An 18,776-nucleotide genomic window follows, 5' to 3' on the forward strand; every position below is an offset into this window, starting at 1 on the left:
CGATTCCTTGATTGTAACGAGCAACGCATCATGAGTGCGACGTCATGAGGTTTTTGTAAAAAAATATCGGAGTTGGAGATTCATATTCATAATCGAATTCTAGAGTAATCGGGGTACGCAATCACGCAACACAAACATATAACGCATGCCGTATCAGACGGGGCCTCGTCCTTGACTTTCACCGATTATCGGTCCTCCTCTTTTTTTTCTTTTTCTTTTAACAATACGATTCACGCGCGCTGACACTCTGTAGTTTTAAATATTGCACGTCATTGTTAGCACAGAAATTGATGAACCAAACGACGTGCACATCCTTGCCAGACGTTTAAATATATATTTTACAATGATGTTGCATTTCATCATGCTGACAAATTATTCTTATGACGAAAAACCGCATGTATATACGTATGTAATCAAAAATACATTTGGATATAATTATAGAGAAGAGTTAAATCAGTAGTATAAAAAGGAATAAGAGTTATATAAATAAAAGAAAGTTGATATTTCTTGAAGTATTTATATGCGTACGGTTTTTTTGTTAAACACGCATGTATATTCAAATAAATAGCAATTCGCGATTACGATATAGGGTGTTTACTTTTTGAAAAACATGGAGAATCTAAAATTTTCAGGGATTTTTTATACCTATAGAAATCAGGAAATTTTCAAGGAATTTAAAGAATTAAAAAAAAAATAATTCATTTGTTCTTATATTGTAATCGCCAATCCCCACCGATTGGTCAGATAAATTATATGTATTTAAAATATATTATAAATATATATATCTATCTTTGTTCAATATCTGAAAGTATAGAATATATAGTATATAGTTTTCAATATAATTTTTTGTGATGAAAATATAAAAATGTTATACAAATGAAGAAACATTCATCTTACAAAAGTTACTCAGATTTTCAGTACATTTTTAAATCTAGCACTTAAATGGCTCTTTATGTTTCCTCCATAGAGTGAAAAGCGTTAAAAAACGCACAATAATAATAAAAAAATTTATTTTGAAAAGTTGCATTCAAAAATCTCTTAAAAATTCTTTCTACTTGAAATTTTGAACAACAAATCTGAGTCACGAGTTTTCAGAAAACCTTTAATATTTAATATTTAAATAGACTTTGTATCCGATTATGAAGTTCACAATCAGTTTTCTCATGAAAACTATTTCTCATTTTTCATGAGATTTCAAGAGATTTTTAGAAATTTATTTAAAAATTTCTAATAAATCGTGCAACGATATATTACCGAATATCGATTATTCAATTTTTATAAAGTATCCCGAACCTTAAATCAAGTTAGATCCACGGCATAACTTAGTTCTAACAGACATTATCATATTTAGCTCGTAGCACGATGCGAGTGGGCGGGTGAAAGTTTCAGTCGCCCACTCCAGGGCTACATACGTACGCGTCCTACATGTATATATGTACACAATCGCATCGTATTTTGTTTGTTTCTTATATACATTTATTACATACATTTCGAGCTGGTTATTTAATTGTCACGGCTTATAGAGTAATTTGTACGTTACGACATAATGGATACTATGAAACTTAGCTTTGCGAACAACGTCCGGGACAAAGCACGACGAACAACGAGTGAGCCAGCATTGTGCACAAAACCAAACCACCGATAGAAATAAAGAAAAGACAAGTTCGAACAGATGATTGCGCGCGGGAGATGTAGGGGACAGTGCAGCGGTCACGGGGATATATCGCGCGCTTTCTTGAACCGGGTCATCGATTTTCCTGAAATAGTTTCGCGGCGAGAAGGTTAGAAGAGAGTGGAACGAGAGATAAATTGAACCTCTGGCAAAGAATAAGTAAGACGACGATGAGATAGAATAGAAACGGATAGAGAAAAGAGAGAGAGAGAGAGAGAGAGAGATAGACCGAGTCAACGAAGAGTGGGAGCGGAATAAAATTTCTGACGTGGTGTTTTCTTTTCAGGTGAACGAGAGGATCGCCATCAGTGTGAGCAATAGTCCTCTATCGCAAGTCGGTGTTGGGGTAGTGGCCGAGTATAGCGGCATGGGAACCGGCAGAGGCGATCGGCCGAGGATATCTCTCTTACCGCCTACCGGCTCGTCGGTGACGCCGATACCGTCGCCAACTGCGTCCGAGTATCAACAGCACGCAAGAAACCCGCCGCGGGTAGGCCTCATGCCCGTCCAACCGGATCAGTATTGTACGCGCACCGCCATCGACATGGCCAGTCTGCAGCAAGACACACCGCCCTTCAAAAAGATTCGTCTAGGTCAGCCGCATCAGCAGGTCCAGCAGCTGCAATCGCAGCCACAGTCGCGCTGTCAGAGCTTGTCGCCCGCGGACCCTTGCGGCGGTAAGCAGGAGCAGCAGCAGCAGCATGTCGTGCAGTTGCAGCAACCGCTTAGGATAGATACCAGGGTGAGTGTAATGATGTAATGGTGAATTTATTTTGACAATCCGACACATTATACCTATATAATGGAGATATCTTTAAAGAACTACAAATTGAAATAAATAAAAGAATGCTGTATAAATATAAATTGGACGTATCGTTAAATAGGAGAACAATAAAATAAATATAAATTATATTTATATTCGACACAATATGATATGATGAATTTTTGCTAGGAGCAGCCTGCCGTGGGTGCATATACGCCGCAAACGGAAGCCATTTCGCCTACTCTTCCAGAGCCGAATACGCAAGAGGATGCGCTTAGAAGTACCAAGGATGAGCTCTTGCAGCAAATCGGCAAAGTCGACAGAGAAATCGCCAAGAGAGAGAATCAGTTGAACATGTTGCGGAAGAGGATAAAAGAATTGGAAGAAGCAGCGAATAAGCCTTTAGAAGCGACTGGTCTCAAACGTAATATTGAGGAACAATCGCAGCAACCAAAGCATCAATCATTGGCACAAAAGATCTACGCTGAAAATAGGGTAAATTATATACACGTGATATTTTAATCCATTTTAATTATATTAAGCGTCTTATAAACGTTTTAAAAAAATAAAATTTAGATTACGCCCGTTGTCTTTTGCGCTCAGTGTATCAGTACGAGTTATAGGTATCAAAGGTTGTCAAAATTAGATTGATTATATTAATATCTTAAGCGTACAGAAAAAAATCGATTAATGAATTTTAATTTGGCATATTTTTATTAACAGCGAAAGGCGGAAGAGGCTCATAGACTCATGGAAAAACTAGGCCCCAAAATAGAACTACCTTTATATAATCAACCGTCGGATACGAGTGTGTATCAAGAGAATCGTACGCGGCATCAAACGTGTATGCGAACCAGACTCATAGCGAGGCTACGGAGAGATCATACCGAACGTGCGTCTCTCCATCAGCAGCAAACGCAAACGTACACAATTTTGGTTCAAGAGTGGCATCGGAAGGTAGAACGGCTGGAGGCGACGCAGAAAAGGAAATCGAAGGAGACAAAGAACCGTGAGTTCTTCGAGAAGGTGTTTCCCGAGTTGCGAAAACAGAGGGAAGACAAGGAACGTTTCAACAGAGTTGGTGCTCGCATCAAGAGTGAAGCTGATCTTGAAGAGATAATGGATGGTTTACAGGAACAAGAGGTATATCGTGTTACTGTCATTCTATTTATCCAAGTAGTCTCGTGAAGTGAGCGATGCGACACGTTGCAAAAGAGAGAAAACTATGGTGAGGATGAAAAAATGGAACGGGGAATATAGTAAAAAGAAGGCACGTTACTAAAATTAGCGTTTATGAACATTCTTTTTGACAACTTGAAAATGGGGACTTTAAAATATTGTTGACAGACATCTATTGAGTCTTGTTAAAATTCGATTCAGAAGTATCTACTCAGTTCTGTTGACATCAGTGATATTAATTTATAAAATAAAAACTGTCTTGGTATGCAAGTTTCTTTTCTGATGTTGCCATTAGACAAAAAAATGTTACTTATTACTTAAATAGTAATTACTTGTCTGTTTAAATATTGTTTCAAAGAACAATTAATAGATTCAATACATGTTTATAGTAAATTAATCAATATTATTTGTTTGGCAAATAGATTTTATTTTTTTACTACAATTTTTTATTATAATTTCTTAAATATTTATTTTCCTAATTATTAATTATGGTACTTTAAGATGTATAAGATATTTGATGAAGCTACATATAAATTGAATATAAATATTGAACATTATAAATATATAGTTTTACTAAAACTTTATAATCTTAATCTGGAGAAAGAAAAAACAGCATTTTATAATTCAACATTATGATAAATTTAACTTTTGCATCATCGAATTTCTTGATATATTTATACCGAATTATGCTTATATATAAGTAGTATTTTAATTATTTATATTCTTAATACAGTGAAGATTAACATAATATTTTTTTTGTCAATTTTTTCATTAATTTGTCTTATTTCTTTTTTTTTTCGTTTTCCTTAGAGCGCAATTCTGTGAAAGCGCCATTGTCACATCAAACGAATAACTAAAGGTTTGCATTATTATAATCAAAGGATGGTAACTGACAGTTTCTTCCTATCTTTAGACATTTGTTTTCTATCTTGGTCTTCTACTGTATACGGACCAGGGAAAGGATGGCAAACTGGATAAATGGATGGAGATGATTGAAAGTTACCATCGGATGTACTAGTAGATGTGTGAAATAATAAAATCATAATTGATTCAAATTCACGCTCGGTAGAAAAGTTTTCGAAATAAAATGTTTCTTTGCAATGTCATATTAAATCTGATCTTCTTTGAAAAATTTTTTAGAAAATTTTTACATCGATCAATTCTCATTTAATAATTTTCTGAAAAAGTATTGTTAGGCATTTTTATTTCTTTTTATTTTTGTTTCCCGTGTTTTCTTTTTTAATTAATACTTGTTTTAAAATTATTTGATGATGCTTCATGGAAGATATCTAACCTTTACTGATTTCCCAGGAAGAAACATTGCAAGATTTAAAAAATTCCATTAAAGCCTGTCAGGTTAGTAACGTGCGTTTTTTTGCTGCCTTCACCTTTATCCTCACACCATACATTAGTTATGGATCATATACTCCGCCATTAATTCTGCAAAAACGTGCGTTTGATCATTAAACTGAAATTACATTAGCGTAATGTAATAATAAGCAAGAGAAACATATTGGATCCATAACTATTGGTAAAGACCAAAAACATTAATCTATTTTTTAAGCAAAAATATTATTTATATGTCAAAATGTTTTATCAATATGCTTTTTAATTAATTAATTAATAGTACGTTTAATATTGAGTTAAAAAAAATACAAAGCTGAATAAAAATTGTATGTGTGATGCATCACAAAAGTATATTGATAAGAACAGTGCCTTTTTATTATTATTAACGTTCTAAAGAGTTAAATAAAACTATTATTTATGACAGTTGGAAGATAAGAAGATGCGTTCGTATGCAGTTATACCGCCTTTGCTGTTGGATGCGAAGCAACGAAGGATCGCCTTCCAAAATCGTAATGGACTGCTCCAACCGGAAGAGTTGGAAGCTTTGCATAGTGAGCGTAAATTGATCAATGTATGGAGTTCCGTAGAGCATGAATCATTCAAGGAGAAATATCTTCAGCACCCTAAAAATTACGGAGTGATAGCTCAATCGTTAGAACATAAGGGCGTTCAAGATTGTGTACATCACTACTACCTCACTAAGAAAACGGAAAATTATAAACAACTTCTACGAAAGTCGCGTCAACGGACGCGTAGTTCTCGAAATAATCCGAATAATAAAGTAAGTTTTATTATAATTAAATATAGTAAAATCTATACGAAAAATGCACATGTTAAAATTTATATCAATTTTTTTATTTTTTAAAATATTAATTAGTGTACATTAAACTATGAGTTGTGATCAAAAAATACGGTGAATACCGCTACATTATGCCATAGTTGAAAGAGAAGGAATTTCTAACTATGATATATATAATTACAAAACCTTACAATAGTGATAAGTTTTAATTTATTCGGTTCGGTCAATTATTATTCAATTACGGTTGTGTGAAGATGGGTTCATTAAAATTTGTATGAATATGGATTTCGAAGAACGCATTAATATTAAATTTTGTTTTAAACTTTAAAAATGTGATAAAAAATAACATGAAATGTTAGTATTAGTTTATGAAGATGCTGCAATAACTTTCAAAATAAATAATGTTCAAATGATTTGATCAATTTCATAAAGTTTGTTAAAGAGTTTGTTAAAGAATTTGTTAAATATGAAAAAAGGGATATCTAAAACAAATGAAAATTGAAAATCAGCAAAATAGTTCAATTAAATAGGTGATTTACTATTCAGAACATTTATGAAAATCTAAACATCTCTCGTACGATTAGATAGCGTTTACGAAACGATATGTAAAAAATTTTTTAAATGAGTAAATATAATTTCATCTTTTATCATGATATCGGTTTATGCCACACATGACCTTTAATACGGCAATTTTTAACGAATAAAAAAAATTACTACTTGTATTCCATCGTATTCGCTAGATTTGTCGTGTGTCTTCAAATTCCTCCCCGAAAATGAAAAGAATAATGAAAGAGAAATGTTTTCAATCAATTTCGGAGATAAAAACAGTCATGACAGTGCAAATAAAGACATTTATGAAAGAAGATTTTAACATTGTTTTGAAAAATGCCAAAAACGTTAGAATAAATGTGTGGCAAACCAGAGGGAATATTTTAAAAAAGACTAATTGCAATTGATATATTTTACTTTAATAAATTTTTTCTTATTCAGATATTCACCGAACTTTTTGATCTCGTCATATATAACATATTGAAAAACAAAGAGATTCTGTTTAATGACTCGAATCGACAGAGATATGCAATCCTAAATGATTATACTTTATTTGTATATATTATCCTCAACTAAAAATAGCTGCAAGAGTGTAAGAGGGAATGCGTGTAAAATTATATATCGTGAATCGTGCATATATACTTTTATACCATCTATAGTTTATAGAGAACATTTGAACAATAAACATTAGAAAAGCAGATTGCATTATCCTCTAAATATGTTTCTTATGTAATAACTGATATTGGTTGTCTTTATAACGATTTTATTTTTCAAATGTTATATAATTCAATATCAAAATATCGAAATTAATTGTCAAATGACTGAGATCGTGTATATTCAAAAGTGAATGTTTATTTCGACATTACTAAAACACAGCAAAAAAACAGTAAAAAATGATTATAATACCTGTCATGTATTGCACTTTAATAATTTAAAAACACTTTTTTATTTTAATAAAATATTTCTATTTGTTTATTTTAATAAAATAAACAATGTTAAAGGCTCCTCTAAATTAACAAATCAAAATGAGTAGTGAAAGGCAGTAAAGAGCCAACGCAGTTGTAGGGCGTGGAAAAAATCATTTCCAACAATTCAATTTTAACGATCCTTTTGCTTTATTCCATACGTTTCGGACTCAATTCAGCTTTCTTCAGTGATTCTAATAAAAAACAAAGAAAAAAAATATCAAATGAGATCACAATAAAAACATGCCTAAGATTTAACGGGTTGTTTTCTGTTTGACTGGCTTTGTCCTCTTTGTATATGGTATTGCCGACCACATTATGACATCATTACTGTTGCCGTTCGAATTCGGCCTATTTGATTGTTAGTATGCTGATTGTTCGTGTCGTTTCTGCCGGTTCGTCTCTTGTCCGAGTGAGTGGCCTTTGACTAACGTTAATGAATTTCTATTTTTAAGACTTGTGACTAGATTTTGTTATATTTATTTTGTTAGTGCATCGCTCTTTGCGCTTTGTACCGCTGAGAGGGCTACTTGCATCGGGCTTTTTCGGATGGATCAGCCCTGACGAAGTCGCGTCGCTCTTAGAGATCATGCATGGGACTATGTTTTCTCTTCTCTCGTGTATTTTACTGATATTGCGTTTTTATTGTGATCTCATTTAATATTTTTTTTCTTTGTTTTTATTAAAATTACTGAAGAAGACTCGAATTGAGTCCGAAACGTATGGAATAAAGCAAAAGAATCGTTAAAATTGAATTGTTGGAAATGATTTTATCCATGCCTTACAACTGCGTTGGCTCTTTACTGCCTTTCACTACTCATTTTGATTTTCTATTTTAAAAGAAATTTTCCTTGAAATGTTTTGGAATTTATAATATTGTAATAATATTGTATAATTGCATATCATCACTGTATTCTAACTTGGATTATAAGCATATTTTTACTTCCCTGAGAAAGATTAAATTGAAATAATTGTTTGCAAACATAAAGCATTTTATTTATATTGTACACTTAATCACATCTGCAAGATTTAAACAAGAATGAAAAACTTTTATCTCTTAAGATATTGCTACAATAATATAATGATACTATATGTACTATATGTACTATAACATGTAAATATGATATTGTTTCAGGTAAATAATACGAGCTCGACTATTGGATCCATAGATATTTTAACGACAGGAGTAACGACGAGGTTACAGCGAGAGCAGCAAAAGACTCAGGAAAATCCCATAGATATTTTAACGGCAGGGATAACGACGAGGTTACAGCGGGAACAGCAACAAAAGACTCAGGAGAATCCTCAGAATAGTTCGGTAACGACTACATCTACATCCACAACGAGTACCACGGTTACATCGAGCGTGTCGTCGACAACCGTCACGACCACGACGGTGACGACGACGACGACTCCCCTGAGCTCGACAGCATCGAGCGTTAGCGTAACGGCAGATTCCGTAACGGCATCAACGACAACGACGTCAGTCTTGAACACGACAGCGTCGAGCGTCTCGGCGACATCGACGACGTCGAGCGCAAAGGATTCTAAAGAGACAAGCAAGGAGAACAAAGAAAACAAGACCGACTCGAAGGAATCTCACTTGGTAAAGATGGATTCGAAAGAAGACGCGCAATTGGAAACGGGGAAGGATATTAAAGTAATGTACGTTAAGTATGAAAACGTTGCCATCTTATATATTTTTAACCAATATTTGCACAATATTTAAAATGTATGTTTTTCTTCAACTTCTCTCCGTAATTACACGTATAACTTATATTTACATATTAATTATACATAGCGACGTTAAACAAAAAATAATTATACATTTCACAGCGAATGTTAGACTATTAGATTTTGAATCATCGAGCTATAGCGTGCATTGGAATCATCAGATGCACTTTGGCGCATGTATGAATGCGCCGATCGAATGTTTCGCGCGAATATCGTATTCTCTCTGCTTTTTTTTTTTTTTTTTTTTTTTCCAAGTGTTCGCAGCGCGATATTGATCATTTACTCGATATACGAGTAAGAAATAAAAGAGTGGCGCGGCTCATTTTGCGAAACGCGCATACCAATTGGTCCCGATTCTGATTTATATAAAAGCGTATACGCGGACTGATTGATTGAATGAACCGTAACCATCGGCCGGAAGATATTTATTCTGCAAACATACCCCACTCCAACGAACCAATCTCAATATTGTTCACGGTGGGAGAGACGACCCGCGAATACCCATTTAACGATTACAATACATTGCTCGGATAGAACGCACGAATATTATAAAACTATATATAAAAAAAAGAAGCTTAATCTATTTTTTTATCTCCAATGAAACTGTATTAATAGAGATAAGTTTTACTTAACGTTGGTGATTGCGCAATAGCCGAATGAAGGCACAAGTCGTTGAGGTATGGAAAGTCGGTTTGAAGAGAAGCGGGGAAAGGTAATGGGGATATGCCAGGGGTGATGAGGTGGAGATGGTTGCGGCAGCCAGCGACGGCGGCTTAACAAGAGTGGGGGAAGATCAATTATTAGCAGATTGTAATGCTAATCAATGGTTACCGGTTAGTGGATTATGTTTACGTAGGCTCTCATCACCGTAATTGACTCGATAGTTGGAAATGTGATTCTGTTCGATGAGAACGATGACGAATGTCGAACTCCCGCTGCTTTTCGACGCACAATCGACGAAATTTTATCACGATAAGATTTTATATTTTTGTGACAAGGCACGCTGCATTTTTTTTCTTGAAGAATAAAAATATCATTGAAATAAAAAAGAAAGAAATAAAGTTAAGTAGGTTATATTATTTAATATAATTTAACAATTTATTTATATTTTATTACAGAATGGAAGGTAAAAGCGCGCTGTCTTCATCCGCATCCTCAATGAATATCAACGCGACAAATGTGTCGACTATCCAGTCGGAATCCAGCAAGAAGAAACCAGGCTGCAGGGACACAAGCGGCAGTGGTGCTAACGTGGCAACCAGTAGTAGAATAAAGGATAAGAAGAAGGAGAATCATACTCCCATGGAAACCAGTGACGAAGAAGCACCGTCGATCGACGTCGTCGGTAAGTTTCAAACTGATTGATATTCTTGGTCTTTTGCATCATTCCATTGATATTCGCATTACCATCCCTAGCAGTTTGACAAGAGGATCTCGCAAACTGGAAAATTTTGATTATAAAAAACTATAGATTATAGAATATGAAATTTTATACAAAAATTTTATACGAAAATTTATACTTTTCTCAATACATTTCTAAAATCACTCGAGATATCAAAAAATGTATTATATAAAAGTTTTATCATAAAAACTTCTATTTAACGAGATTAACAAAATTTAGAAAAAATAATTCTCAAAAAAAATTCAAAAATCTTTGAAAAAAATTACTCTATTAATTCTTATCACGAAATTTTTATATAAAGTATTTTTTGATACCTCGAATAAATTTAGAGATATATCGAGAAAGGCAAAAAAACCATTCTGTGAGAGATGGTTTCGGCTTTTAGTATTGTTTTTCAGGTTGCAATTGAAATTTTTTAAATTCATCTATTCCTCTCTTTCTCCTCTCCTTACATATATGTAACGTTTCATCCAAATCAAAATTTTTCAGTTTGCGAGATTCTCTCGTAAGCTTGAGTTTTTTTTGACAATTCAATTTTTATTACTTCACAATGCTTTCTATATTTGTATTTACTTCTATTTGTATAAATTATATCTTTGCATTATTATAATAAGAATTAAAGTTAACAAGATCGAAGTTAAACAAATCATTTTTAATATTTTCTTGATTTTGACCGGAATATTGAAATTATCTCGAGTTTCAAAATTAATATGATATATAGAGACAATGCTAAAAAATACATTATTCATAATACATCAAAAAATACATTTACTTTCGGAAAAAACACTGCCGATTCATTGATTTCATTACGTCACTTTCGCGACAAAGAAGGGGCGGGATAAGATATTTAATAATATTATAATCTCTCTTTCTCGCGCTGTATCACGTAATTGCATAGTTTATTTTTGTAAAACTTGAAGAATATTTTTCAACATGTATGCCGATATATTTCGCATTACAAGTTGCATTAATTAAATCCAAAAATCTATACGCTATATATACATTATTGAGGTATAAAGCTCAATTCTATGACAGGCTGAAATTTTTTTTATGCGAGAAACGAATGAGAAACGAGTTAACGTTTAATCCTAGAAGTCTAAATTTAAATTAAATATCTAACTCGTACACGTGCTGTTACGTTTTTGGAGAAATTAGCGTTTCTTTTTATTCGTGTTATAACTATTTTTTTCCTAGTTAGACTGTTGTGTATATATATTGAAAATTTTGTTACATCAGCTACATAATTATGTCGTAGACGTACGTTACTTTTATTCTTATTTTATACAGTTTCCTGATACGTGAAATATATGTATCAACGCATTAAGTCGCAGAGTGTGTTGTAACATCGAGGTATACATATATATATTTATATAATGCTAAAGAACACACAGAGGAGAAATAGGATTAATTGTTATCTATCTAAACTAATAGTTGTATAAATTCCTTTTTCAATGTTCTTAGGAAGCATGTTTTCTAATTCAGTTTCTTCAGTTAATTAATTTCTTCAGTTTATACAATCTGAGGTAATTTGAGAATGTGCTTTATAATTATATATATGTTAAAGATTATTATTCATATATTACATTCTATAACAGTATGATTTTTATAATTTCTAATTTATTTTATCTGCAATCGTATATTTGACGCCTAAGTATCGATACTTGAGTCCCATTGAAGTGCCATTTTTCTTGTAAAATTCCGTCTATAAATATTTTCGTTGAGAATAGAAGAGAGTAAAATCTGAAAGAAATAGAATCGCGTTACAACAAAAATATTATGTTTAAATATCGAGAAATGCAATAATAAAATATCGCCTCAAGTGAATAATACAATTTCATGACAGAATGACACTACAGCGTGTCATTTATTAAATATGTAGTTTTGAAAACAGCTTAAGTAACAAATATGGGAAAATTTGAACATGCAAATTTGAACATGCATATATTATATTAAATTTTATTCGTAAAAATTTAGAGAATATTAAGAAAAAAGTAATATATTTTTCTATATTACTAATATATTAATAATAAATTAATATTTTATGTTAATTATTTTTATTGAATATTATACACACACGAAATATTTTTTTCAATTTTTAACATTAAAAAATATTACAGTACGGATAGCGTCTAAATCCAATATGATTAAATTATAATTAATATTACTTGATTCATTTTGAACAAAGATTATCTCACAATGAAAAGATACCGAATTTAAATGATATTAAAAAATAATCGTGGATACAAATATATTCTCCCAGTACCTATCTGTCCAGAGTGACGAGGGGAATCGCGTCTTCTCGTTTCACGGAGCATCCTGAGGGGAGGACACGTTCACGTCGCGATTCGACGCGATGGTTCCGTCGGTGACGACCTGTCTCTCCTCGTCGTTCGCATGGCATAGCTTGCGGTGTTTGTGCACGAAGTAGTAACTCGGGAACTTGCATCCGCAAATCTTGCAGGGATAGTATTGCACGTTCAGATCCAGCAATCTGACCTCTCTCCTGTTTCCGTGGGCGGCGGCGGCGGCGGCGGCGGTGGCAGCTGTGGCAGCGACGGCTTCCTGTCTCGAACCTCCGTCGCCGCTGTCGCTGGTCGTCTCGTTGACCCTCGTCGGCGGCAACAAGTGCCGCTTCGCGTGCTTCCTGTAGCAATATTGCGACTTGAAGGTGTGCTTACAGTAGCCGCAGGTGTAGCAACCGCCGTTGTTGGCGTTGCTGGCGTCGTTGCTGGAGTCGTTGCTGGGACTGCGCGCGAGGCCGCTCCTGCGGCCGCTCGCGGGTCCACCGTTCTCGTCGTTTTCGCTCGACGGGTCCTCGCTCTCCGCCGTCACTTGACAGTTCCTCTGCGGACGTGGCTGCGCGCCGGATCCGTGCGCTGACGTTGCTGACGAATAGTTCTCGTTCAGGACTCGGTGAAAGCGCACCGGTCCATCGCAGCACGCGATGTCGTATATCACGGAGAAGACGGTGCTCGAGGAGGCGGCCTCTCTCGAGGAGGCTCGCGCTCGGCGACGAGAACGCGCTCGATCGTCCCGTTCCGAGGACGTCGCGATGTTTCCGTGGTTGCTGTTGCTGTTGCTGATCCGATTGTGACTCGACGTTCCATCCTCGGACGAGTCTGATCGGCGTTGTTGCTCGACGTTGCGCGATTTGGCGGAGATCTCCGCTTCTTGTTGAGCCTCGTCGCGATCCGTCGTCGAATTTTCATTGTCGCGATGATGCGCAGGCGAGTGCGTCCGCGACACGGAGGTCGGTGTCGGCGAGATGGAGCGCGACGGCGACGACGTTCTTGTCGTGGAATTCGCCGTGCTATTCGTTACGGTAAACGCGGTAAACGCGGCCGCGGCTGCTGCCACGAATGGTAGGGTCGAGACGGTAGACACGATCTCTGGTGTCCTCGATCTGCTGGAGCTCGGTCTCGGACGTTTATGACGTAAAGTTGGCGAGGACGGCGGCGACTTTGCTATCTCATTGACGCTGCAACATTTGTGCATATTTTTCTATCTATTAATCTGGAAATATATATCAAGTATTTCGAAACTCTGAAATATTTTTTCAAATACTTTTGTGAAAGAAATTATATTTTTCTTTATTTTTGTCACATTTTATCACAGCTTAATTATTATTATTTATTATGTATAGAAATTATGTTATGAATCGTTGCTGAATATGCACTATTGTTTTTATCAATAAAATCAAGGATAATTTGGATAATTTATTTAAATTTATAGTTAAAATAAATTTTCTGAAAAACTTGAAAATTTTTATTGCTATACTCAAACTTCTTTGTACTGAAATATCTTGAAACAGTTAGCTGAACGATTCTATTAATAAACAAAGAAAGTTATTAATGTATTATTTTCAGTACAATGTAATTTAGATACAATTATCTTTTCTAAATAAATAATAATAATTTTGGGATTAAAGTAAGCTGTCATAATTAAATAAAAATCCAAGAAAGTACAATAACGAAGATCATCAATGATAATAAAAACGATACACAATATAATAATACTAATATAATAATAATCTTACAAGATTATAAATTTTTATCTAATCTTCTTGATTGAAGATTTTATATAAAATTTTCGGAACACAGAGTTAAATCTTTTCGACTCGTACAATTTTCTTATTCAAAATCACGGAAAAGAATCATCATTCTACTGCGAACCTATAATGCACGCACTGCTCTTGCTTCTCTCTCGAGGCGATGATACTGGACGGCACGGTCGTCGGTCGCATCAGCGGCTGCATCGACGGCAGATGATGCGACATGGTCGCCGATGCCGGCGAGTACGCGAGCGGGGTCGTCGGGGGCCAGCAGAGTGGCGGTCCCACCACCAGCCGGCTCGGTATGGGCCGCAGAATGCTGGTCCCCCCGATCGGTGGCGAGCCGGCGGTCGTCGTCGACGACGTCGCCGACGTCGGCAACGGCGGCGGCGGCGCCCGCAGCCTCAACAACGCGGCCCTGCACTGCTCCAGGGCGCCCGGCATGTGCAACAGATGCGTCGCCAGCAGCACGCTGTAAACGTTGTCCAGTGTCACCTCCAACCGCCCGGTGTACATGTAGTTGAGTAGCGGCGCGAACGCCTCTCCACCTGCCGTCAAATCGGGAGGTGATTCGTTAATCGTTCGAAATATCGAGCGCGAATTAATATAGGGTGTCTATCTCCTAGAAAAGCATGGAGATCCTAGAATTCTCTCAGGGATTTGTTTTATATCTGAAAAAGTCGGGACATTTTTATAGAATTTTAGTGGGCTCAGGAAATTTTTAATAAAATTTTCTTCATTATTTTGCCTTTCCAATGTAAGTAATCGGTAATCTACCGATAAATCAAGTTATGAGAATTATTATATGTTTGAAAAGTATATTATAAATATGTCTGTTTTATCTCTATTTAGTGTCTTTTAACAATAAACTGATAAAAAGCTATTTAATTTTTTTTAGTACAAGTTTAACACTTGAAATTTAAATAGCTGTGTTTTTTCTTTATATAAGTAAATGCATTAGAAAATACACATAATAAAAAATCTTATTTTAAAAAATTGCACTAAAAAATCTTTAAAATATTCTCTTTATCTGAAATTTTAAATAAAAGTGTCTAAAAGATTCGAGAATTTTTTACAAGATTTAAGACTCTAATACATATTTGATGAATAATTTTTCCGTTCATTTTGTACAAGAAATTAGAAGCTAGTCTCATGTACAATTTTCTTTTATTATTAAAGTCTGAATTTTAATCCGATTTGATGTCAATCTGAAAGAGAGATAATTTTTCGAGAATACTTGAAAAAAAATTAATTATAATCTGTAGATAGTTTTTTATGACTAGAATTTGAGAGTGAATCATTAGCGAATTAAAATAAATAATTATAGATGATTTTACAAAGATAATTATTGTGCAAAACATTTTTTTTTAAATTACAATATTACAAATAGAGAATTTATGTTTGCAATGCATGCTGTTTCCGAAAACTGACAAATGTAGACTTACCACCGTTTGTGAATCCGGGTTCAATTATCAAATTGAATTGGATTGAATTGGATAATTATTGGAAAATCCCAATGAGAGATTGGAAGTAACGGTAGCATACGGTGTTACCGATAAAAGTTTGTTAATTATTCCGTCTCGCCATTGATTATTATTTAAAAGCAGTTTTTGGAAAGCGTCATTTTTTTCGAAACAAGTTCTAAGTTTTATATTTATTCCTTATTTAATATATTCGGAAAACGCTGCATATTTATTGCATTTTCTATGCTGATATAAATTCTTTTCTTTTTAAGAAAAAAAATTGCAAAAACAGAAAAGAATTCATAATGTCAGCAGTAGAAAATATCTTGGAAAGCATTTTCAAATATTATCAAATATTTAATTTAATATCTTATGTTATGCAGATCTTATGTATAGCAGACTAAAGACGGTAAAGACGGCAAACTTAAAAAATTTCTATTCAGAATTCATTAACGAAATCAAGATGTATATAAACAAAACTAGTCATCACTTTACGTAATATAATCTTTGCTGTCCAATATAATAATTCGAACATTGCAAAAATACTAAGAGAATTTTAATTCTTTTAATCCTTAAGCGTTCTTGTCGACTATTTGATTCAAGGAAGAGAAAGAGATATTTCTTCCTACATATTCTTGATTAAGAAGATAAATAAAGGGTAATCTCTCTCAACATATAAGATCTTCTAAGCTCAAAGAATACTTGGAATAACATAATCAGGATTAATCGAGGGATTTTTTTATTCATCGAACGATCCATATTTACCAATGGACGAGACCGATACGGAGGTGACCGGTCGCTGCGACTGTCCGTTGGTCGCCGTGACAGCGACAGTCGCGCAGGAGGGATCAAAGGGCGAACTCGCCGACGACGTCGTCGTCGTCGCCGCGCTCGCCAGCAGGGCCTTGAGATATCCACTGTGAGCCGCGAGCACGCCCTTGTGCGCGACGAACTGGTGCTCGCCCTCGTTACCGACTCGCACGACCGTATCAGGTGGCGAGAACGTGTCTTGGAGACAGGGGTAGCTGGTGGTGCCGCTGGTCCCGCTGCCGAACCACGCTCTGTACAAACCGTACATCGTCGGGCACCCTCTTCGGAGATCGGCAACCTGGTGCAAGCACTTTCCCAGTCTACGAGGATCTTCCAACGGACGTTTAACTCGCCTCAGCGACTTTGTCGCTCATGGCACGAACGATCTTCTTTCACTCTATCCTAGAGGAATCGTGGACGAATAAGAATATTGTGAAGATGCACGAAGATTGAGGAAGCACTGTTATCGGTGAAGGATGCACGAAGCGGCGTCGTAATCATTTTTTTATTCTCCTTTCGCAAAGGGAAATCCAAAAGCGTTCTCATAATGCTTGAGCACCAAAATTTTTAATACCTCCGATTTGTCATTGGGAAAAACCACGTTCTTCTAGATACATAGGCGCTAGCTCGCGGCTCTTTGTGATTTGAACGCCGGCTGGCAGGCACACCGCACCGTCGCGCACTGTTATCAGCTGCGCGTAGACACGCTCGCTTTTTCATGCCGTGGCTCTTCTACCACCTACCTACCTACCTACCTACTCTACCGCTCGCGTCGCGTGGGGTTGGCCCAACAACCCCCCCGGGAACAACCGAGAACCGCCCCCGACGAGCGTAGATTGGCGGCGTTACCAGCGATCACAGGCGAGCTGCATCTGCGCCCGGTGGATATTCCTCTCTACGTGAGAGGATGCGCTCCTGATCGCGCCCTTGTTTCGCTTACGACGGGAATTCGCCGGCTTTCGAATCCCTTTAGAAACGACGGCGATTAATTTTTCACAATTACACGTCATTTTTTTTATTCAACTCTCCGATATTGGTCGTCTCCAGGTTGTAAGAAATGAATAACCAAAATTTCTTTCGAGGGAGCTAATCTCCCGTGAGCAAAAAATCACGTAAGCGTTTAACGTTTCTTCTTCATTCTTTTTATTGCTCGCAAAAATCTCCCGGGACAAGATAGCACAGGGGCAGAGCGAAAATGATATCGCGAAAATTAGAGACGACGTGGAGAGTGCGTGTATCGTCCCAATTCAGGCCGTCAATTTATTCACGCCGTTAGGTCACGCTACAAATATAATTGCAGGATTCCAGCTAATAACATGTCGAACCTTGTGCTAAAAATCATACGAACCTCTGGAAGCTTGAATAAATTTTTCTCGATGCATTAAATATATATTGCGAATGAATATAAATGGATATCGTTACGAATATTAGTTGGAACGTTAATAATCGAGTACGAAATTGTCGATGAAAATTGTATTGGAGAAATAGAGATGAGCGAGCTTAAATATAATATTCTCACAAAAGAAGATATAATAAATTCATGTATTAAATAATTCTCAATAGAAATCTGTCAGTCATTAATTTTCAATTTAGATACATAAATAGGGATGTCTTTATTTTCTCTATGTTCACTTGACGTTTCTCTCTCAAGTTGATAAACAAACTCGATCACAATTGCCATATTATTGTTTTCTTTGATATTCTATCTAAATTGAACATATATTTTAACATCCAATTTAATATCTCGAACAAGAAGAGATGCGCAAAATAAATTAATATTACACATATACTACTCAGAATGTTTACTCTTTGAAAAAACATGAAAACTCTGATCTTCTCGTTTCCTTTTGTATCTAGAGAAATCAGGGAATTTCTCATGGAATTTTTTATTCAGACTTGGAGAATTTTAAACAATTCTCTTTGATAATGCTTCTACATTATAAACAATCGGCAATCAATAAGTCAAGGTATGAATTTTATTCAAAATATTATAAATTTATTATTATATTTTATATGATTTAATAAAATATTGAATATGCTAT

General features: G+C 35.4%; 2 protein-coding genes across 6 annotated transcripts in view; one reads left to right on the forward strand and one right to left on the reverse strand.

The window, feature by feature from the left end:
- LOC105253422 (nuclear receptor corepressor 1) overlaps window positions 1–18,776 on the forward strand; it is a 71,614-nt gene that overhangs the window by 34,791 nt on the left and 18,047 nt on the right. For 3 of the 5 annotated variants that reach the window (XM_025411156.1, XM_025411157.1, XM_025411160.1), the window contains 7 exons: window positions 1,959–2,414; window positions 2,625–2,930; window positions 3,159–3,578; window positions 4,926–4,970; window positions 5,386–5,742; window positions 8,410–8,939; window positions 10,127–10,353. In XM_025411156.1, the coding sequence (XP_025266941.1) occupies window positions 1,959–2,414; window positions 2,625–2,930; window positions 3,159–3,578; window positions 4,926–4,970; window positions 5,386–5,742; window positions 8,410–8,939; window positions 10,127–10,353 (2,341 nt within the window). The remainder of the gene's footprint in view (window positions 1–1,958; window positions 2,415–2,624; window positions 2,931–3,158; window positions 3,579–4,925; window positions 4,971–5,385; window positions 5,743–8,409; window positions 8,940–10,126; window positions 10,354–18,776) is intronic. The other 2 variants (XM_025411158.1, XM_025411159.1) reach the window with 2 other exon arrangements.
- On the reverse strand, window positions 12,043–17,305 carry LOC112638825 (location of vulva defective 1). The gene is made up of 4 exons (XM_025411163.1): window positions 16,690–17,305; window positions 14,583–15,009; window positions 12,674–13,888; window positions 12,043–12,150 (listed from the first exon to the last, which is right to left on the reverse strand). The coding sequence occupies exons 1-3, from the start codon at window positions 17,000–17,002 to the stop codon at window positions 12,715–12,717; spliced, it is 1,914 nt and encodes a 637-aa protein (XP_025266948.1). The 5' UTR covers window positions 17,003–17,305; the 3' UTR covers window positions 12,043–12,150; window positions 12,674–12,714.

The sequence above is a fragment of the Camponotus floridanus genome, unplaced genomic scaffold (genome assembly GCF_003227725.1).
Source record: "Camponotus floridanus strain SB8 unplaced genomic scaffold, Cflo_v7.5 scaffold38, whole genome shotgun sequence".
In the NCBI taxonomy this organism is placed as follows: domain Eukaryota; kingdom Metazoa; phylum Arthropoda; class Insecta; order Hymenoptera; family Formicidae; genus Camponotus; species Camponotus floridanus.